General features: G+C 42.1%; 1 protein-coding gene across 1 annotated transcript in view; it reads right to left on the reverse strand.

Annotated features, from left to right (window-relative positions):
* Positions 1–24,065, reverse strand: part of PTPRG (protein tyrosine phosphatase receptor type G) — a 702,650-nt gene that overhangs the window by 278,923 nt on the left and 399,662 nt on the right. The window contains exon 4 of the mRNA XM_081320042.1: positions 20,142–20,290. Within this exon, the coding sequence (XP_081176168.1) occupies positions 20,142–20,290 (149 nt within the window). The remainder of the gene's footprint in view (positions 1–20,141; positions 20,291–24,065) is intronic.

The following is a 24,065-nucleotide window of genomic DNA, read 5'->3' on the forward strand; positions in this document are numbered from 1 at the left end:
AGGATGAAGAATTGGATGATTCCAGGATTCTACTTATTGTTGTAGAGAAGAATAGCAGAAACACATGTGTGTGTGTGTATGTGTATGTTTGTGTGTGTGTGTGTGTGTGTGTGTGTGTAACAAAATGGAATTTTTTAATTTAATTTTATTTTATTTTAATTCCATTTATATCCCGCCCTTCTCCGAAGACTCAGGGCGGCTTACAAGCTTAGCAGTAGCCTTCATTCTATGTATATGCCTGCTTATTAGGGCTTTCACACACACCCAAGCGGCATTATTACAAAGTCAGCTTAATTGCCCCCAACAATCTGGGTCCTCATTTTATCTACCTCGGAAGGATGGAAGGCTGAGTCAACCTTGAGCCTGGTGGGATGCGAACCTGCACTAATTGCAGGCAGCTGGTGTTACTTAAGGAGGCATTAGCCCACTGCTCCACCAAGGCTCATTTTGCTAGCCATATGACTGTGGAAATGTCTTTGGACCTTTCAATGGCCTTGAAATGGAGAAGAGCAGCATCGGCAATGACTAGCAGAGGAAAATCCACAGGACTCCTTTACATACATACATACAGGAGGCCATAGCCCACAGCTGCATAATGGATGGAGCCAGAGGCTCAGAAAAGACCATCCCTAATGCCTCAGCATTGCCATTACCCTAACGGCAAAGGAGACAGTAGGACATTTCTACTTTTAGACTTGCAAGATTCCATTAATGTAGCCTTACAACAAAGGAGAAGTAGCTCAACTGTTTGTATGTCCTGTCTGGTTTATCTGGGAAGGCTGACATCAATTTTGCAAGTTCATACTCTTTTCCAAAGAGAGTAATTTCTGGAATAGCCTCCAATCCTCAAGGAACTCTGCTGAGCATCTGGTTGCTACAAGGTCACAACATCAGCAGCAAGTAGATGCACAAATATGTGGAATGCCATGATACAACTAACACAATAGCTGGAACATAATTTGTCTCAACCTGCATTAGCACAACAAATGACAGCTCAACCAATGCTACTGGGTTCCCATGGGAGCTGGGTTGAGGAGACTCCTGAGACTCATTCTTCATCCATTATGCAGTTGTGGGCTATGCCCTCTCTCATCTGGCTATGGCTTGGACAGCACTTCTTTCTTCCATTTTTCAAGGCCTTTCTCAGATACTTCTTAGGACTTGTTGCCTTTTCGATTCCCTTAAATGGTTCATTGCTCTCTTTCCCTTTCCCAAGGCTATAGTATATTGCTTCATAGGAATTCAGAAGAGTATTTCCTTCACTAAGGAACTTTAGTTGTTTTTCATGCTAATACAAACTGCATAGATCAGGGGTGTCAAACTGCCGGCCCACGGGCTGGTTGCATCATACGGATGCCACGCCCACCCCAACCCCGACAATCTGAAAAAAGTCATGATATGTCGCGACATGTCATGTGATGTGGCGAGTTTGACACCCGTGGCATAGATTATGCTGCCTGGCTTCATGAATAAGTAGCATGAATAAAACATCATTTGTTAACGTTTTCTTCAAATTGGGGTCTTTGCATTGTTCCTCTCAAAACAAGCCAGAGAAAGAAGACACAGCTTGTTTTTCCCTTTTAGACTAAGCCATAGAAATCCTGATTCACACTAAGCAAACTGTGTTGGAGACATCCATAGTTTGTTGGCCCTGCCAAACATCAAGAGGAACCAGTAGACTGGATCAAAATTATATTATGGCTTAGCTTGCCATGAGAACTGATGGAAACTGTATGCCAGGGGTCTTCAAACTTGGCCCTTTTATAACTTGTGGACTTCAACTCCCAGAATTCCTCAGCCAGGCATGCTGACTGAGGAATTCTGGGAGTTGAAATCCACAAGTCATAAAAGGGCCAAGTTTGAAGACCCCTGCTATATGCCATCCTTTGGAACTTGGGGTTGTATTACTCAGCTGAAACAAGTAAAAATTAACTAGAGAAGGGAATACAATTTTAGAGATAAATCAATGATGAGTTCATTTTTAAAGCATGCTTATCTAATGAAGATCTTTCATTGTCAGGTAAAGCTTGCTCAAGTGTGATAAACCTGTGATAATGTCAATGAGTTCTGGAAAACTATCCTTACTAATTATACAAAAAAGGCAGTTTATCTGATTTTGACATAGAGCTAACACTTCAACTTCACATGAACACACATGCATGCTTTCTTTGCCACTGTCTCAATTGTTGCAGATGTTCTTTTGAAAACAGAAGATGGAGATGAAGAGTGATAGGGCCCTCAGTCTTGTTTCTCATTCCTCAAATCAGTCTCAGCATTCATCATTATTCCAAATTCTAAAAGGGTAGGACAGCTCACTGAAAAAGTCTTTAATTACTATTTGCCACAAGTGCATGTAATTTTCTTTAATACTAATCAGGATTAGATTTAGTAGGAAAAATGAATGCCATCTAATGGATTTAATTATTTGAAATCAAGTTGACAAAAGAAGGTCAAGAGGCAACTTGATTATTGTGGATAAGGAGCTGCAAAAACACTTGTGGAAAAATTATTTTAAAAAGATGTAAACAATCCTGCAAGCCGTGGGCAGATTAAAAAATATCTATGCTATGCTAGATGAGCACAGCATTCATTCCTTGGCATGTAATGGGATATTTCCCGGTGAGACTATCAACATATTGGCAGACACTGAAGTGATTTCTCAGACAAAATATCTTTAATGACACTTAAATAATTTCCAGGTCATATTTTGGCATGGCTGCTATCAACTGACATCAATTCCAGATTACATCATTTATCTTTAGGGTTGGGGTTAGGTTTTTTTTTTGTCCTGAGGACATTTGATGTCTTGCAAAGAGAATGTTTACGTATCTTTTCTCTCATGCCCCCTGAGAAAAAAGGAGAGGAATGATGGGAGCAGGGGTGGTGATTCAAAGTAGGAAGCATATATTTTTATATGGGTTAGGGGTTTCTTGCCTCATAATAGGGCCCCCAAACATTATGCACCAGTAGGAGGAGATCAAGGATAGTATGAACACTCTGATCAAATGGCTAACATAGCCATCAGAGGAAAATCAGAAAAGATTCATTTATCAAAAAGCAAAGTCACTCCCAAAACGTTCTCTAGCATCCCAGTTCAACCCCCCCTTCTTTTCTTTTCTAAATGAGTAAGAAATACCATTTCCAGCTCACTGAGCTCTGAGATTTTCTTGGAAATAAACATCATGATGGAGATTGGTAATTTGCTTTCTAGCATGCTCGTTTCCATTTAACTGATTTAATTAGAAGAATATTTTTAACAAAACAAAACAAAAAACTTTAGTGGGACCGTGTGTTGAATATCATGGGAAGTGTTGGCAAGTTCACTGGTACCCACAGGGACCATACTGGTGACCCAAGGACTGTAGTCTTTGGACTTAGTTAAAAAGCAATCGTTATCTTAAACAGAGCACAATGCCCTGCTGTTAAAAGCTTTCAGGATAAGCTTCAATGCTAAGAAAAATAGATGCAAGGCACATAGAGAAATGATAACTGGTGGCTGTTTCAGTTATTTGTACTTAAATTCAATATAAGCTAATTTACAGGTGGGACAGATTGTACCAAAGGTTTCCTGCAAATGGCTACTACAAATCTGGAATAGTTTAGACTTTAAAGTCAGTTTGATCAAATGGTAAGTCCATGTTTTTGGATCTAAAGAAAGAGAACAACACAGAAGAAACTATCATACAATGACCTGGTAAATCAGATGCAAAGACAATTTAAAGGCCTTCTTGAATTTATCACTGCAAACTTTTCCTGTACTCAACTCAAGACTTCAAATGTATTTCCGAGGATTAAATCACATTACACGCTTGTTTACTATTTTAAAGGTAATATACTTTTCAAAATTGTGTTTTCTTAGCATGGCAAAACACAAACAGCTGCCTAAATTTCAAAGAAGGCTGAAAAGGTGGATACATTAACAGGCAAAGGTGTCTGGATCCTATTCTAGACTACAGAACCTAGAATCAACTCTAGTGGACAACTCTAGCTGGGTCAACGTGTGCTGGGAACCTGCTGCTGTCTGAGCAGCCGGGTTGCTGGGAACCTGCTGCTTGTGAACAGCCAGGTTGAGAATAATTAGCTGCTGGTGAGGCTGGGCAGGGGCTGCTCCCGCCCAGGGTTGGCGCCCATGAAAGAAGGACACAGAGAGTTCTCGGGATGAGGGCCCCGCTGCTCCTGGGATGAACACCGAACCACGAGGAGCGGTGTACCTCGTTTATTTATAGTTCAAATTAACCAATCATGATTACATAGTTACATCGTGCCAATCCTGCGTGCTCTTCTAAACCTATCCTGAAAGGGGACATTGGTGCTAATAGTAGATTCAAATACAGTAATGACCAATCACCTGCAGGAGGCGTCAGAATTTGCCTTATATGGAATAGCCAATGGTGTGAAAGATTCTGTAATTATGCCCTTATATGGCTGTAGCCAATGACATCTCTCCAAGGTTTTTTGTTTACTTCCTTATTCATGATTCACTGAAGACTTTCCACGGTAGAAAAGTACTAGCCAGCTTCATGTATAGGAACAGAGATCATGGTTATTCCAACAAACGTGGGCAGAAAATGCTTTTTGATTTATAATAGATTTCAAGACCATTACAGGCATAATGACACAGTGAATGCCTCTCACCCCTCGTCCTCAAAATGGCAGGGAAACAGCTTTCTATGTCAGTGTTTCTCAACCTTGGCAACTTGTAGATGTGTGGACTTCTAGACTCCTATGCTAGCTAGGGAAATTTGGGGAAATGAAGTCCATACATCTCCAAGCTGCCAAAGTTGATAAGCCCTATTCTATGGTTTGTTTTCAGTTGGTCTCTACATGTACTTCCAGTGCCACTAAAGAGAAAGGATCCACCAAAACACGCATTTAAAATACTGTAGATAAGCTCAAGTACTTTGGCCACCTAATGAGAAGGAAGGAGTCACTGGAGAAGAGCCTAATGCTGGGAAAGATCGAGGGCAATAGAAGAAGGGGACGACAGAGAATGAGGTGGCTGGATGGAGTCACTGAAGCAGTAGGTGTGAGCTTAAATGGACTCCAGAAGATGGTAGAGGACAGGAAGGCCTGGAGGAACGTTGTCCATAGTGTCGCGATGGGTCGGACACGACTTCGCAGCTAACAACAACAGATAAGCTTGGAAGATTCCAAGCAACCGTGATGGTCACTTTAGGAGAGGACCACATATGTGAGTCGGCTTCTCCTTGATATCTCCTAAATATTCCATATTTTGTCATTGAAATGTTGTCAATATTCATGCGTATTTTTCTAATAATTAGGATTGTAAGTTTTCACTGCTTTTTTTTTCTAACAGTGAAGGGAAGCTTTCCAAATTAAATCTTACATTTTCTTCCATATCCTGAAAAAAGCATATCCATTGAGATTTGTCATTATTGAAATTTATTTAAATGAAATTGATTAATCAGATTCAGAAGCACCAGGTGATTAATCAACTAAAATCCTTTAATCGGTTGACAGCCCTCCTAATTACACAAATAATAACCCTAGGGCACATTTATGTGGGAGCAGACAGATCAGATCAGACTGAGCGATAAAAAAAATCATCTTTTAGCATTAACTATTCAAAAGGTTTGTATACCTTCTAAAAAAGTTTAAGGCTTTTCAATTGTAACTTCTATAGATTTAATATTAATATATTAATTATACTTTTTAAGAAAATAAATATGTTTCTCAATAGTGCCTGATTTGTACCTATATTTATTAATATTTCATTTCATGCTTGTTTTCAGAACAATCTATTTTTAAAGCAACAGCACTTTCCACTAAATAGTTCATATGTTTTTTTGACACCCCCCCCCTTTTTGGAATAAGTCTTTCTAAAAGGGCCTTGCTGTTAATGTCCTCCATTGCAACAATCTTTCTTCTTTATTACACTTCCTGAACCCAACAAGAATTGGATAAAACTAGTAGAAAATTGGAATTAGGTGAAAATAAAATATCTAACGTTTAGTGTATTTTCATTCCATAACTGCAGCATCATAGCATTGACATACAGTTCTAAAGTCTTGAAGCTTAGGGGAAAAAGTAAACACCCACATCAATGTCAAACTGGAGCTCTGCTCAATGGATAGATCTTTTTAAAAATAAAATTCTGCAAGTACCCTGACATCTGAGTAACTGAAATCAAGTTGCCTCTGGCAGGCAGCAAAATGACAATATCATAAAATAGACTAAGCTGTTCTTAGTGAGTTTACATGGAACTAGTCTTGCTGACTGTTGGCACATTTCCAGGACAGAATATAATTTTAGACACACACACACACACCCCATTCTGACTTCCTTTCAATTACCACAGAACAAGGAAGGAAGGAAGGAAGGAAGGAAGGAAGGAAGGAAGGAAGGAAGGAAGGGAGGAAGGAAGGAAGGAAGGAAAGGAGGGAAGGAAGGAAGGAAAGGAGGGAAGGAAGAAAGGAAAGAAGGAAGGAAGGTAGGAAGGTAGGAAGGAAGGAATGTTTCTCTAATGGAAGTTGAAATATTGTGTTGTATAATGGAACTTTCACACTAATGGAATTACTAATTAAAGGTTCAACCACTTATGTAGGTATTGATAGAGGAGGAGATTTACAGTTATAGATTTATAGCTCAAGGTTAAAATATGGGGTCCTTGGTGCTCACTAATGGACTACAATAGCCAATATATAGGACAAATAGGCAGAAAAATAGCAGAGAGCATCCATGAACACAGTGGTGGGATTCAAATAATTTAACAACTGGTTATCTGCCCTAATGACCGTTTTAAGGAAAAACAGAAACAGGAAAAAATTCCAGAGCCACAACCCCAACTAATACTTGGTGGTGAACCTTTTAGAGACTGAGTGCCCAAAAAACGGCCTCGGCCCCACCCTGCTACCCACTCCCACTTTGCCCCCACTCCACCTGCCCCGCCAATGGCCACCATGGCCCACTCTCAGCCTGCCCCCACCCCGCCGTCTGCCCTGTCCACTCACAGTGCCACTCACCACTTCCACGGCCCACACAGATCGCCCAGGTGGCCCAGCAGCACCCAGGAGGCCACGCCCTCCTCCCACGCCCCACAGCATCAACTGCACATGAAGGGGCAGGAGGGTGGAGTCTTGTCCCTGGTGCCTGGCTGCCATGTCCTTGGCTGTGCTGCTTTATGGGGGAAGAAAGGGGCCACGAGGAGAGGCAGAGCTGGGGCAACAGTGCTGGTGCCCACAGAGAGGGCTCTGAGTGCTGCCTCTGGCATCCATGCTGTACGTTCTCCACCACTGCACTAGAGTTTAGTTTAGTTTAGTTTATTAATATTTCTATACCGCCCTTCTCCCGAAGGACTCAGGGCGGTGTACAGGGCAAGAATAAAACATAAAGTTACAAAAATTAAAAAGTTATTAAATACTTGCCCATAAAAACAATAAATACATTAATAAAACCCCCAATAAAATGATAATAAAAACCCCTGCAATCCCACCCTCAGGCCAGGCCGGCTTGTTCGAACAGGTATGTTTTCAGAGAGAGAATTCCTGGAAGCCTAGCTCTCTGACAAATTGGCCATCAATAGGCACATAGACATAAACAACACCTACATACTGTGCAAAAGAGATAACTAACAAGCCAAAAAAGGAATAAAAAGACCAAAACACCCTCCCCCCCCAAGCAATCAACACCCAGGTGAGCAGAGATTAACACTAAGATTAACATCAGACCAACCATCATGAAATAAACAATACCCCAATCAAGGAATTGCCAAAAAAGCTATCAGTAAACACCCCAGCTAAAGAACCTCGGAGACTACTCCTACCAACACCCAGAAGGCAAAAAGTAAGGGGTTCCTGTGGATTTTACTGTGCTAGTTGCTGCCAACAATAGCGGGCAGTGCTCATCTCCATTTCAAGGCAATTGAGCCAGGGCTGTCTGAAGACATTTCTGCAGTTATGTGGCCAGCATGACATTGCAGAGTGTTCTTACATTCCCACTGAAGTGGTACCTATTTATCTACTTGCATTTGCAATTTGCAAGCTTTCAAACTGCTCGTTTGGCAAGAGCTGGGGCAAGGATGGGAACTCACTCCGTCGCCACTCGGGTCTTGGAACCTAGGCTGCTGGCTTTCCACTGCTTATCCACCGTGCCACCCCTACCGACAAGGCAAGCCACTAGAAAATTTATTTATTTATTTATTTATTTATTTATTTATTTACTTATTTATTTATTTATTTATTTATTTAATTAATTGGATTTGTATACCGCCCTTTCCCGAAGGACTCAGGGCGGTTTACAGGGAATTAAAACAAGAAATGCAAAAATTAAAAACAATTAAAAAGATTATAACAGTCCCTGAAAGAGTAAAAACCCCAATTAAAATTAAAATTAAAATTAAAATTCTCAGCCTGGGCCAGAGAGCTCGAAGAGCCAGGTCTTCAGGTCCCGCCGGAATGAACGGAGGTCGGGGGCAGTCCTAAGCTCCACGGGCAGCTAGTTCCAGAGGGCAGGCGCACCCACTGAGAAGGCCCTACCCCTGGGCGTTACCCGCCGGCAATCTTTTACCGCCGGCACCCTGAGAATACCCTCCCTGTGGGAGCGCACTGGACGAAGGGAACTTGATGGTGTTCCCTCAGATATCCCGGACCCAAGCCATTTAGGGCTTTATAGGTCATTACCAGCACCTTGAATCTTGAGAGCAAACCCCACTTCCTACCAGCACTGATGATGTTACCTAGTTTGAGTAAGCTCAGGGAGCACCAAGGACCCCTCACAAACACAAGAGGGAAAGTGATTGACTTTCCAATGCTATTTGTCATGCTCCCCCTCGCCCCCCCCCCAAAAAAAAAGAAAAAAAAAGAAACAGGAAGCCATATGAAAATACCAGTCTAAAAGGATGGTGGCTTTGGACAGAACAGAGAAACAGACAGACAATTTATCTCAAGGGTTTGTTTCTCAGGCCACAGGAGAATTGAAGAGAAATGGGTAGAGGGGAAGCAGAGAAGACGAAGATATTTCCTTGTTTCACTGGAGGTCTTATTAGCAAATACAGGGCTTAACAACAGGTTTGAGTAGCAAAACATAATGTAGTTTGGGCTGCTTGTTTTATTGCACAAGAAGTAGATTTACAATTGTTATATAATGGTGAACCTTACACAAACTATTTCCATAAGATAAGGTTAATATACCTAAAGTTCAAGCAAGTGAAAAGCAATTAGTCAGAAGGGTTAACATACAAACTCAACTTAAACCCCGTCTTCTTCGTGTGAGAAGGTAGAGAGGGCAAAGTACTTCCTTCCTATAGAAACAGGGTATCGGCACCTGTTGGTCTACAGCAGATTATGAAGCTAACTTTGAAGAAGGAGTGCAAGAATACGGTTAAGCAAACATCAGCTCAACCCTGAGACAGAGGAAGAGAAAGAAACTCAAAAAAAAAAAAAGCGGGGAAATCCTGCCAGGCTTTAAGAACCTATTATTATATCAGACATACAGCAGTAAAGTAGAGTTTTAGCAATTCTTGGGGTATCTGTTTCCTGAAGGACTCTCAGTGGGAGATCAAGGGGGTGGGATGTGTAGATAGTTGGAGAGGAGAATTTGTATTAGTGGATCTGTTAGTGTTGTGTTGTAGGGAGTTCTGAGAAGCTTTTGAGCTTCTAAGCATCCTCTAGAGCAGGGGTAGGCAACCTTGGCTCTTTTATGACTCGTGGACTGGCTCAGGAATTCTGGGAGTTGAAGTCTACGAGTCATAAAAGAGCCAAGGTTGCCTACCCCTGCACTAGACATACCCAATTCCAGCAACCGATCCTTATATGTTTTAGCCTCCAGTCCCCTAATCATCTTTGTTGGTCTTTTCTGTACTCTTTCTAGAGTCTGAACATCTTTTTTACATCGTGGTGACCAAAATTGGATGCAGTATTCCAAGTGTGGCCTTAACAAGGCATTGTAAAGCGGTATTAACACTTCACGTGAGCTTGATTCTATCCCTCGGTTAATGCAGCCTAGCACTGTGTTGGCTTTTTTGGCAGCTGCAGCATACTGCTGGCTCATATTTAAGTGATTGTGAATGTGTGGATGTAACTACAAGACTCCAAGAGCTGACCAACTAGCCAAAGCTGGCTGGCTAGAATTCAAACTCTTTCTTCCATTATATATTATGAAAGTCACTGAGATGTAGATGCTGCTAAATGAGTCAGAATGTTCAGCACATGACTATGAAGTTATTTCCCTTCATTTGCCTTTTCTGCTCAATTGCTTCCCTTTGGAGCAGAAAAAAAATCATTCAAAGGAATATTTTTAAGTCATTTAAGAAACCAAGCCCTCTCTTTATTCCCTCTACCAGGCCAGTTTAAAAGTAATTTTACAGTAATGGTAAAGATAGAAGAGAATATCTGTAAATCAGGGTTAAACTGTGAGGTCTTTGGTGCTCCTTGAGCTTGGTGGTTTTTCTTGCAGACATTTCATTACCCAACTAAGTACCATCATACCACTAGTGTTATTATCTAGTTGCGTAATGAAACATCTGCAAGTAAATCAACTACAGGAGAGCACCAAGGAGTCAACAGCAATGGTAAACCCTGGTTAGTTGCCCTACTTTCTACCATAACTTTAATTGGATAACACAGGATGGTCTAGAATTGATCGATTACATTTTCACTGGAAATGATAGTGAAAATTTGCAACAAGTTATCATAATACAGGTACTGCTCAACTTATGGCCAGTCATTTAACATCCATTTGGAGTTATGAAATCCTTGGAAAGGGCACTTTGCAGCTCGCAAACCACTTCTAGCAATCATAAAATATAGTGCTGTTCCCACCCGGGTATGGTTCACTTTTATGACTGGTTGCAGTATTCCGTGATCATGTGACTGTAATTTGTGATTATATTTTGCCAGTTTCCAGCATTATTTTGCCAGGTTTTGGGAAAAGACCCACCCATTTTAGAGAATGGATTTGGACTTATGACCACAAGTCACTGGATGACCCACCCATTTTAGAGAATGGATTTGGACTTAAGAATGCATGATTTGCTTAGCAACTACTGTAAAAAACAGTCATAAAACTGGGTCTGGTCACGTAGGTGCCTCAACTTTATAAACATTACAACTTACGAGCAAAATTCTAGTCCCAACTGCAGTTGTAAGTCAAGGACAGCTGAATGTCTGAACCAAAATGTTCCTCCTGCATATCCCTGACAGCTTCTCCATCACTGTACGTGGAAGTTACATTCCTCTGGTGAGAATTTGGAATATTTGCATCTTCCAATAGCAGAATCCCTATCTCATGCATAGAAACTGAAATTTTGCTGCATTTCAGATACAGCTTATCAAATAGGGGTTATAGCTTTTATTACAGAAAATGAGTCCATAGCAGAAAGAAATATATGTCAGACTGCTACATAAACCTCAACAGTCCCAGGAAAGGTATGTGCCTGTAGGTTTGTGGGTGGTTACTGTTCCTTTTTAAAGATATACCTCCAATCCACACTTAACTGTTTAAATTAGAGGAGTGAGGGAGAATATTGACCCAATGTTATTTGTTCAGCTTCAAATCTTAGCTTGGTAGGGTTTTCTGTTCTCTAATTTTTCCCTAAGAAAAGCTGAACTATTTCTTGACTAGTTCCTAAATAATCAAGCCAAAGTCATCTAGATATTAACCTGCCTCCATGATGGAACACAGAATTCATTTTAATGCAAGTCCTAATTAGATAATCTAACAATTTAAGTCATGCTAAATCAAAGGATTAAAGGAGATTAAGTCTTCATTGAGGACTGCAATGTGGTCCTTGGAACAGGATTCCTATTTACTTAAGTAAATTACTATACATTATTCTAAAATAGTGTTCACATTATAACTGACAATTAAAACCATTAACACAAAAGCTCATAAGTGGCTAAAAGCTCACATCAAATAAATATAGCCACGATTGAAATACTGCTTCTGATTTTTGCTCTTCACAGACATAATCAGCATCTTGCACGGAAATGAAGCAGGCAATCAGCACCAACACAACTATGCAAAGATACATTACCTAAATAAAGATAATTGAATACCCAGCGTCCTTTTCTACAGATATTCTTTTGATATAAAATAGAAAGAACTCTGTTACTGTTAACTGGGCATTGCTAACTGGGCATGCTGGATGCAGTTCCTACAATTCTCAGGCAATGGGCTACCATATCTCTAGATCAGACATGTCAAACACAAGGCCCGGGGGCCAGATCTGGCCCATGAAGTGGTTTCATGCGGCCTGAGAAGCCATCCTGGAAACAGTGAGGGTACGGCCCCCACTGCCTTGGCCCTGGCCCAGAGACCCTCCTCCTGCCAGAGACCCTCAGATCTGTCCCACTCCTGCCCAGGCCCCCATAGGCACCCTTGATGCGAACGATGTAGAGCTGGCCACGCCCACCCAGTAGGCCATACGCACTTTAGCCACGCCCACCCAGGCCACACCCACCCAGCCCCCTGAGGGCAACCGCAATGCTGATGCGGCCCTCAATGAAATTGAGTTTGACACCCCTGCTGTAGATGATAGGTTAAGGAATAGTCTTCAAAGTCTTGCAGAAATCAACAAGTTCCTAATAAAGGAACTGGAGATTCTTCTCAAGCTTAGCAAAAGCTAATTTAATACCCCAGCAAATCCTTTTTATTCATACACTAGCCCAAAGGGATTAAAGTGTGGAATTTCATTTAGTAACTCAAAGTTACCAAACAAATATTGGTTACAGACTCTGCATATATAATTTTGAATTCAATGTTCGATAACCCATCATTTATATCTGGAGGCACTTAAAAGAGATAAATGCACAACTGATCTGTAATGCTTGGAATGGGCTAAAAGATAATGGTTTCTCTGTCAGTTGTGTCCGACTCTAGGGCACGGTGCTCATTGTCCAAAGACAATTTCCGTGGTCATGTGGCTGGCATGGTTATATGGCAAAGGCACATGGAATGCTATTACTATCACACCGAAGTGGCACCTATTTGCATGCTTTCAAATTGCTAGGTGGGCAGGTGCTGGGGCAAATAATGGGAGCTCCTGTCTCCTACCTGGGCTGTCAGCTCTCCAGCTGACAAACTCAGCATCTTTATGGGCTATGAAACAATTATTTTAGCTACATTTCAATGCCACACTACTAGAAGCATTGTTGAGTAGCTGTTTTCTTCTTTGGCTAGTTTCCTGGGATTAAATCCAGACTGGATTCAATTTTATTTCCCAATGGAAAGTATGAAAAAAAATTATCATGACAATTGTGGTTCTGTTAAAATCAATTCAAACCTACTCAGTCTGGATACACCTTGGTTAACCTGCAGCAACTCAGATACTTTGGCCACCTAATGAGAAGGAAGGACTCACTGGAGAGGAGCCTAATGCTGGGAAAGATTGAGGGCAAGAGAAGAAGGGGACGACAGAGATTGAGGTGGCTGAATGGAGTCACTGAAGCAGTAGGCATGAGCTTAAATGGACTCCAGAAGATGGTAGAGGACAGGAAGGCCTGGAGGAACATTGTCCATGGGGTCACGATGGGTTGGACACGACTTTGCAACTAACAACAACAACAACTATGGTCAGGTTCTGCCATTGTGAACCTACTGTTTAAAATCCAATCCATCACAGTTTATAATTACATGTTTACTGATCTCGTATGCTCTGTGAAGCCAAATATGCTTGTTCCACAAACTATGGCAGCAGAGTAATGAACCCTGTCAAGGTAAACACAGCAGGAAACAGTATCCCAATGAAAGAACTACCAGTTCAGGCAAACAATCAAACAGCAGCCTAATCAAGGAACTACCAAGAAGAAAACAACATTCCCACCGACACAGACAGGACAAGCCTCTGTATATAAACCGAGAGCAAATCCCATTATCTTCTAACCACAGATGATTTTACCTAGTTGGGTAATGAAATGTCTGCAAGGAAACAACCAAGCTCCAAAAGCACCAAATACTCCACAATTCAACCCTGAGCTACAAATATTCTCTCCTGTTGGTAAATATATTTTGCCTTCATTGATCTAAAGAAACATGAAGCTAGTAAGACCTGTCCTGAGACATCATGGAATCGAATAAGGCTACTGCAAAGAGTAGCCTTATTCCTTGATCACTCCTTACTGAGTGCATAACTTAAGTTGCATAAAAGTTTCATGTTAGCAAAGCTAACAACAAAACGTGGGATGCTGGAAAGGACAGCTTGCAGTGGATGGCCAAGAGATCCTAAGCAATATGTTGTGGAGAGAATCTTATAAATAGACACAATAAATGTTATTGTATCAGTGCCTTATAGAACAATAAACCTACTCTGAGTCTGAAATGTTTGCATTTAAAACACTCCTTCCAATCTAGGATTGTCTCACTGACTTTTTATTATACTCAAATGAGGGCAAAGTGCACAAAGTTTTAGAGCAAGAGACTCTGGCTAATTTTTCCAAGAGGGATTTAGGAAGGAAAAATACTTATAGCATTCCACAGGCTTCCCTGTTGCCAAATGTGGCTTTTGATCTGTGAGTAAAAAGATGTTTCTATTGATTCGGCAGAGAACCGGGACTGGAAGGAAGGGTGTTAACTTTTTTACTTAAAATCCCTTTCCTTCCTCGAAGCAAAACATAAACCGAACATGATTGCATGTGAGACCAACATTTTCTTCTTTATTTTTCTTCTGCTTGAAAGATAACAGCTATTGGATAAATGCTATGCCTTTGATCCAATCTCTCGGTAGAGAACGTAATGAAAAGGATGTTCTCATGTATCCTATCCCCTAATTTAACATATAAATCACTTCCAAAAATACAATCCAGATGGGCTGGAAGGAAGGAAGCCAATTAACTCACACTGCCTTACCATCTGACACGTTACTTGCGATAATAAAAATACAAACAACATGGTCAAACAATAAGGTTCTCTCTTATATCTGACATTTCCAATTAGTTTTCAAATTTGGTGAGCTCTCCCGCCCACTCCTGCGGCAAGCATTCTGTTTTGCAGTCCATATTAGCTCTATATTTAAGGGGGGGGGAGAGAAACCCTTTGCAGCTGAAGCAGATTTATTGGCATCTCCCAATGGAGCCTCTTTGGAACTGGCACATACCGTCCACATCTGGTTTCCCCATTAGATTTGCAGCACATTTGGTTTTCCAGTGCTCCAGTGACCGAGCCACTGCCAAGCCTGGAGGGTAAAGTTCTCATGGGCAGTCTGGAAATGTTTTTGATCTGTGCCTGTGGACCACTGCGGATGCTGATGCTTCTTCCTTTCGATGGGTTTCCTAGAAATTTAGCCTCTGGCATTTGGCAAGGCTCTGATTGGCAGGGAAGTTTTCACAGTGATATAATTAACACTGCACAACCAGACCCTGCCGTGTTGAACTCTCTCTCTCTCTCTCAAAAAAACAACAACCCTATAATGCTAGAAAGTTTGGAGTTGTTGCACAGAATACCTTTATCCAGAATATATCTGGGGCTCAGTTTCAGAAGGAGCTAAGGGGTAGGCAGCAGACAATCAAGCCATTTAGGACCTTCTCTTTTCCCTGACTTTGGAAAAGAAACATTTAACTTTCCTGGTCAGAAATATAACACAAATGAGCCTCAAATATTCCTCAAGAAGAGGTGACTGTGAGCTAGGCAATGCAGTTCATTATTTTTGCTATCGTAATTGCTATTTTAAGTATTCTGTGTGGCTTATGCCTTGATTTTAGGCTTTTTCTTTTACCGTAAAATACGGTATGTTAGATAGTGCCAGTCAGTTAATTTTTTAAAATATTTATTATATATGCAAGTGCCTTCAAGCCAGTTTCTTAGTCAGGCAACTGCCTAAATTAATCCCTGCAGTTTTCTTGGCAAGGTTTTTTGGTAGTGATTTATCATTGCCTCCTTTCTAGCAATAAGAGAAAAGGACTGGCCCAAGGTCACCCACCTGGAGTTGTGCCTCAGGCAGGACTAGAACTCACAGTCTCCTGGTTTCTAGTCTGGTGCCTTGGCCAGTAGACCAAACTGGCTCTCGATCAATTTTGGCAATTGCTTCTCAGGAATAATTTTACTCGCCAGAAGATTACTGTTCTGTACCAGCCTGCTACCGGCCCTGCAGAAAAGGCAGGGACAACCCCTTTACAAACGGCAAGAGGCTGGAATTAAGCCTGCCAAATTTATTAAGATAAAACAGAGCAAAACAAGACACCAACCATGAAACAGGAGCTATGAAACAGGAACTAATCAAGCTGTTGCCTTCAGCAAACCAGCCCTCCCACGCATTCCCCTTTTATACAGTTCAGGGCGTGGCTCCTCTCTGCCTCCTTCCGAGGTGCCCCATTGCCTTCCTCTGTTTACTCCTGATTGACTGCCTCCTGCGTCGAGCGTCCTTGAACAGGGCCAGCTGTGGGTCATCTTCATCCACGCTGTCAGGCTCACACAGCTGGGTCTCTGTGGTGACCAGGTGGGAGGGGCCTGGCTGAGGGCTCTCATCAGCAAGATCTTCAACCCCCTCAGCAAGCTCTTCAACACCCCCCTCCTCCTCTGAGTCATCCAACCCAACTGCCGAACCCACAGGCTGACCCTGAATCACAACAATTACCTGGCCCAGCTTGGATAGATTCACCTCTTTACTGCGGGCAAGAATGAAGCTGAGACACAACAGATACAGTACAAAGAAGTTGAAGAATGTGTATATGTCTCTACTTCAGAATTTAATCTGAAACTATTTCTTCCCACGTTGCCAAACGGATGTACTTTGGGAGGTAACTGTACATTACCCAGAGTCACTCTGAGAGTGAGATTGGGGGGGGGGGTACCTAAATTTGACAAACAAAGAAATTAACTAGGTTTACATAATGATTCTCTCCAACCTGGAAATTTCTGTTTGCCAGATCACTAGACCCAACTCTTAGAGATGCAGCTAGTTAGATAGAAAGGATTGGTTTTCCAATCAGTGCTACTTTCCAGACCGGTTGAAGTACAAAAAAAGGAACAAAGGTTTCTTTCTCAACCTATAGGGAAGGCCACAAGATTGGAGAAGGCTACTCCAAGATTAGCCAATGTTTAATCTTATTAATTAAGAGGGATTTTGAAAATTGCCATCAAATATACTAGAAAGCACCAGGTTGAGAAAGGCTGGCGTATATTGCCAAGGAAAGGAAAATAAGGATGTGTATCCAGTTCTCTTGTGATCGCCTTTTGCAACCTTCTGACAAGCAAAGTTAGTGGGGGAACCAGATTCACTAAACAACCATGTTACTAATTTAATTTCTCTCTCTCCCTCTCTTTCTCTCCCTCTCTCCCCCTCTCTTTCTCTCTCACCCTCCCTCTTTCTTTCTCTCTCCTTCTCTCTCTCCGTTTCTCTCTCTCCCTCCCTCTCTCTCCCTTTCTCTCTTTCCCTCTTTCTCCCTTTCTCTCTCTCCCTCTCTCTATTTACCTCCCTCTTTCTTTCTCCTTCTCTCTCCCTCTCTATTTCTCTCTTTCCCTCTTTTTCTCTCTCCCTCCCTATTTCTTTCTCCTTCTCTATCTCCCTCTTTCTCTCTCTCTTTCTCTCCCCCTCTCTATTTCTCTCTCCCTCCCTCCCTCTCTTCCATTGTCCCTTCCTTCTTTCCTTCCTTTCTTCCTTCCCTCCCTGTTTGTCCTTCCCTCCTTCCCTTCTATTGTCATTTCCTTCCTTCCCTCCTTCCAAATCCATTTTTACCAAGAAACCTGATGCCCACTTAACTCTTTATGAAGCACCGGAGGAAAGTTGGGGAAGATCTATCAACGATACTTGGAGGTTGCTAGCTCATTTAATAAGCTTTATTCCAGCAACAGGAACACCTCGTATTCGCTCAGAGTAGATCCACGCACGCACACAATGCTGCTGTGGACCACGGGGCAGGAAGGTGCCCTTCACACGGGATGGATGGAAGACACGCCAAAACGCCCTTCGCTCCGTGCCTTCTGCAGACGCAGCCGGAGTCCCGGGTGGAGGGAGATCCAGGGCTGAGGCACACTCGGGGAAGCGCATGGCAGCAAATCACAACCAGCTGCTCTTGGGGGACGGAGGCACAAAGCTGGCCAAACAGGGCTTGGAGCAGTTGACTGTCCCGGACTCTACAGCTGCGCTTCCACCTTTCCCAAGGCAGCCCCCGCAGACAGAGCACAGCGCAGGGAAGACGCGCCAAAGCTTCTCTCAGAGCCTCCCACTGCCAGAGGCCTGTGGCGGCAGCATAACAGGGCTTGCAAAATGTGGGGCGGGCGGCGGTGGCTGCTCAAGGCGCTGCCCAAAAGCAAGCATGGCAAAAGCAAGCAGGCAGAGCCTCCTGCTGCTGGAAGCCTGCTTGCAAAAAGTGAGGCGGGCGGCGGCAGCTGCTCACAGCACCAGCCAAAAGCAAGGCAAGGCTGCTATCAAGCCCCGGGCACGAAAATCAACTGGGTGTGGGGGGGAATACGTGCAGCAACCTGGCTACATGGCCTGCTAGCCGCTCATTGCTCTGCCGATCAGTTGGGTGGTTGAGACTCCGGATTTGAGCTGCCGACAGAGCGCACCGCAGGGAAGACGTGCCAAAGCTTGTCCCGGAGCCTCCTGCTGCTGGAAGCCTGCGACGGCGGCATAACAGGGCTTGCAAAAAGTGGGGCGGGTGGCGGCAGCTGCTCACGGTGCTGGGCAAGAGCAAGCAGGGCAAGGCCGCTATCAAGCCCCAGGCTTGACAATCAACCGAGTGGGTGTGGGGGGAGGGAATCCGCGCAGCAAACCAGCTGATCGGCAGAGCAATGAGCGGCTAGCCTTGGTGCGTCTTCCCCCGCTGTGCTCTGTCGGTAGCTCAAATCCAGAGTCTCAGCCTCCCAGCTGATCGGTGGAGCAACGAGGGGCTGGCAGGCCAGGTAGCCGGGTTGCTGCACGGATTTTCCCCCCCAGTTGACTGTCAAGCCCGGGGCTTGATAGCGGCCTTGCCCTGCTTGCTTTTGCCCGGCGCCATGAGCAGCTGCTGCCGCCCGCCCTGCTTTTTGCAAGCAGGCTTCCAGCAGCAGGAGGCTCCAGGACGAGCTTTGGCATGTCTTCCCTGCGGTGCGCTCTGTCGGCGGCTCAAATCCGGAGTCTCAGCCTCCCAGCTGAGGAGGCGGGGGGAGGCTGGGGGGAGGAAGGCGACGCCGCGTACCACCAGCCAGCTGCTCGCATATCACCAGTGGTACGTGTACCACCAGTTGAAAAGCCATTTTATAAGGGACCTTGGATATCTTCTAGTCGAACCCCCTGCACAAGCAGGAGACCCATGTTGCTGTCCAATCTCTTCTTAAAAGTTGCTGTCCAATCTCTTCTTAAAAACATCCAGTGATTTCCGGGGTCAGCAATCATGCAAAACCCAGAAGCGGGAAGGCCTAATATCTTATTTCTGAATGTAATATAAGCAAGATTTGGGGCAGGAGAAAAGCTGGTCTGAAACAAACAAACAAACAGACAAACAAACAAAAAACAGTGTAGCTTTCCATGCTGACATCTTTCATCTTTAGCGGAAGGATGCAAGTCCTTTTCCATTGGAATGCCAATTGGGATAGTTGGATGATAGGAACAAGGGAACTGAAAGGAAATGACCTTAAAACTGTGTATACCTGCTGGGACCCTCCAGGCATTACTACTATAGTGGCTGCCTTTACGTTTGTTCCAGAAACTTTCATTAGTTTAAAACCCAGCTCCCAGGCTAGTCTCTGAAATAACTCCACATCATATTTCTTTCCAAAATCATATGGAATTTATCATAATAGGCTTTTACAATTTACCACTGAATGCTGGATTATTTGAGTCTTTTTTGGATAAACCGCCTCCCTGTTACATTAAGTCATCCTGTGTCTAAATTTCACTCTCTTTTCTGTCGTTTAATCTATGTCAAAGGTATTTTTTTTTAAAAAAACATATTTGAGGGTATTACCAACATACTCTCACATTTCTAAATATGTCTGCTAGATTCCAAACTTTAAGGATAACTATCTGGCTCTTTTCTGTATAGGAATGCACTGTGATCCTGCTGCAGAGAGGTTCTCTGGATGTAAAATTAAATATCCACTAAATGTCCTCATGGATCTTCCTTCATTCTGAAGCATAATTTCAGTAAAATAACTTCTTATGTGCAAAAACAAAAGGTACACAAATTGTGCCACACGTTTTCATAAGAAGCTCAGATCAAAGCAAGAATTTTTTTTCCATTAAAATAAGTTCACTTTTCTTGACCAACCTCAACTGGGAATCTTCTCCCATTGATGCTATGCTCTGAGCCAGCAGATCCATTACTCTGGCCCCAGTGAAATTCAACTTTTTCTGCTTTGAATCTTCCTGGCAATCCAGCACCGCTGATGAAATAATCATCCTTTAGAAGGATGGCAACTGGAAAGAGAAGAAATGAAAAAAGGAACAAGATTGATTTTTTTTCTTTGCCATACGTATCAGCTTCACATTTATTATTGTTTCATAAACCACTTCTTAAAAAATCTTGTCAAGAAGACTGCAGGAATTATCCAGGCAGACTTTTGAGTACTGGACACAATAGAAGGAGAAGGAGAAGGAGAAGGAGAAGGAGAAGGAGAAGAAGAAGGAGAAGGAGGAGAAGGAGAAGGAGAAGAAGAAGAAGAAGAAGAAGAAGAAGAAGAAGAAGAAGAAGAAGAAGAAGAAGAAGAAGAAGAAGAAGAAGAAGAAGAAGAAGAAGAAGAAGAAAATGGATCTAATATTTCTAATACAAGAAACTCAATTTTGCTTTCAGGTATGAAGTACAGGTACAGTTATGGCTAGTCATTCAGCAACCGTTCCAAATTGTGATGGTGCTGAATGAAGGGACATATGACGTGCCCAAATTTATAGCTGCTGCAGTGGCCCCATGGTCACCTAATAAAATTTGGGGGCTTGGCAGCCTGCTCGCATTTATGACCATAGAGGCACTGCCTACCTCTCCCTTTCCCATCTCAGCCAACCACCTGGGAGAGGCCTTGGCCCACTTCCCGACTCCTCCCCTTAATTCAACCAGATCTTCGCATACCTTTAGATTTCTCAAGTATGTATTCAACAAATGTACATGACTTGAGAAGATTCTTTGGCAGAGTACTCTAGAAAGAAAACAATCTGACGCAGCAAACAGGTCTCTCAGAGGATCTTTTATACACTGACTCCAGCAGATCATTTTCAGCCCTTTCTGCAAATTACAAGGTGAAGAAAATAAGGTTGCACTCCAGCACCTTGTTATATATGAGAGTCCCACTGAAATTACACAACAGTTTGCCATCATGACTTGGGAATTAATTAAGCCAGAAAGTAATTCTGCCTAAGAAGAAGGTGGGAAAAATCTTGTTACTGCAGATCCTTGTATCACACATACACACTAATTTGTGTGTGCGCGCATCCTAATGAATGATGCAACAAAGAATTCTACAGTGTGGTGTATCTACAGTGTATTTCTGCACTGTGCTTCAATAAAATGGGACACAGTTATTACAAAGACATACATGCAGGTGGCTAAAAATAAAATTTCTGAATGATACATACATGAACAATTAGATAAGACTGAATGGAAGAAACAATGATTTGGGGATAAAAATAGATCCAGAAGGTAGCTAAATGGGCAAGTGAGCTGTGGTGGCACAGTGGTTAGAATGCAGTATTGGAGCTAACTCATTGTTCACTGCCAGAAGTTCAATCCTAACCAGCTCAAGGTTGACTCAGCCTTCCATCTTTCCGAGGTGGGTAAAATAAGGACCCAGATTGTTGGGGGCAATATGCTGACTTTGTAAATCGCTCAGAGAGGGCTGTAAAGCATTGTGGGGCAGTACATAAGTCTAAGTGTTGTTGCTATTGCTATTGTTAAGTGTGGATCAAGACTATTCATAGCAGTTTTCCTTCAGTGTTCTGAATTCTTTATTTCATCTCTGGAAGTATTCTTCTAACAAAGGATGTACATAGGATATATCTCCCTACATGGCACTTAAGAAGCTTAGATACTAATACTATTAGGACAAAACGTACCAAAAGATATGGGGAATGATAGCTTTTGCTGGCCAACTTACTATTAATTGTACAGTCTAAATAATCTGGACTGTAATCTCATTGTTTGATTCAATGTACCCTCAAGTCAGTGTTGAGTCCTGGCAACTTCTTGGCAAGATTTTCGGGAGTGCTTTGCCATTGCTTTCTTCCTAGGGCTGAAGGAAAGTGACTGGCACAAGGTCACCCAGTTTCTTTTGTGCCAAGGTAGAGCTAGAACTTACAGCCTCCCAGTTTCTACCCTGGTGTGTACACCAAACTTGCTCTCTCTTGGCAATTAGGTACACATTTGCATGTACCAACAGCACCTACAATTAATTCATTAAGAAAACAAACAAATAATGTGACAGCCCCTTTATTGACTTTCCAGGATCATTTCCTTGCTAGCAGACTTTCTAGATACAAGGCATGCTTTATCTAGATCTTGGTCTTAGATAAAGACAGTACAATGAAGAACAAACATGAGTTAGTTCTGAGCTGTTCTATAACAGCTTCTCTATAAAAATGTTTTCATAACAAATAAATATTCTGAAAGACACTTTGACCCAAGACCTTCCGAACATTGAAGACCAGTAGGAGTAACATATTGACACAAGTCCACAAATAACAAAAGCTCATATATAATTATTGCATAGGCTGAAATGCCATTTGGCTTATCTGAATCCAGTTTGGTTTCTTAAGAATAACGTTAAGAATATTTGTGTTGTTTCACTAATGAAAACAAAGCTAATCATTCTATTATAAATTAAATGTATTAAACATATGGTGTGGAAATGGAGCGGGTCATGATTAATACAGCATTTTTGCAGATTTTCTATGTCAGAATGAAAACATCTATTAAAATGTACAAACATGGATGAGGGGGAAAGAAGCCAATTAAAGAGAGTTCTTTCCCCCTTTCTTTTTAAAAGTGACATGTACTAGGAAGCAAAATGAGATTTAAAGAGGGTTCCCCCCCCCCTTCTTTTTAATGTGACAAATGGACAATCCCACAAGAATATAGGCTCCTCTGAATCTGTTACAATGCACAGCGGGATTCAGCTGCATTATATAAATATTTGATGATAGCTAAATCATTTATGCTCTGTCAGGGGTCATTTTACTTGTTTTAGATTAATAATTAAAAGGATAATTAGGAGTATGTATAATCTGAAATGTTCACCTAATTGCTCGTTTTACAGTTATCTCTTACTGGATTTTGCAGCATCTCTCTCTCTCTCTCACACACACACACACACACACACACCTACGTATATGTGCCTGCATTTTGGATCTTGGATGTCTCTTTTTTTCTAGTAACACCATCTCCAATATTTTACAGGCATGAAATATTCCTGGAGTTCTGCACTAATCTATTTGCAGATACACCCGTCAGGCATCATTCTGTGTATTAAAAGTGGCACGGATTACCTGGAGAATTTTTTATTGTGCTATATACCTTAAAAAAGAAGCACCTGGATTTTCTTACAAAGATCAGTAGCGTGACAGGTCCTATCTTCCAGTTTAAAGAAGACGTGAGACACAAGGAAAAAAACAATGAAAATCCAGAAAAAAGCAAATTCAGACACCTATCTCCAAATTCCTGTCCTCTTTTTTTTGACAAGTGAGTTGACTTTTGATGAGTGACAGTCACAGTGTGTCTCCTGAATTCTTCCTTCTGGGAGAAGGATGTGAGGAATGAAAACAAGTTAGTCTGACAACCAGATTCATTGTAGCCAATCATATATTTCTACATTTGGAACTTGGGATGTTCCAAATGTTTCTTTGTATTTATCAGCCATTGCCTGGGCCAGAAACCGCACATCAGACTGCATTCCTGAATTAAATTGAATAATCCTTTGGTTTATAATGTCTGTAAAGAACACTGATTCTCAATTTTGGCTGACTTTTCTCTACTCTATGGTCATCGAGCCTCTGTGGGATGGAAAAAAAGGAAATGGAGCAAAAGTAGCTGATTTCTCAGAAGAGATAATATTAATGTTCAGTTTTAATTTTTTAGGGTTTTTTATTCTGCAGCTTAATAGACTCAAAGCCCTTAAATGATGAAGGGTGAACCAAACAGAAAAATAGGACAAAATGAAAAATTAACACATGCCCCCCCTGTACAGTTTTTACCATACCTTTACAATAA

This window comes from Vipera berus (assembly GCF_964194415.1).
Source record: "Vipera berus genome assembly, chromosome: 2".
Lineage (NCBI taxonomy): Eukaryota > Metazoa > Chordata > Lepidosauria > Squamata > Viperidae > Vipera > Vipera berus.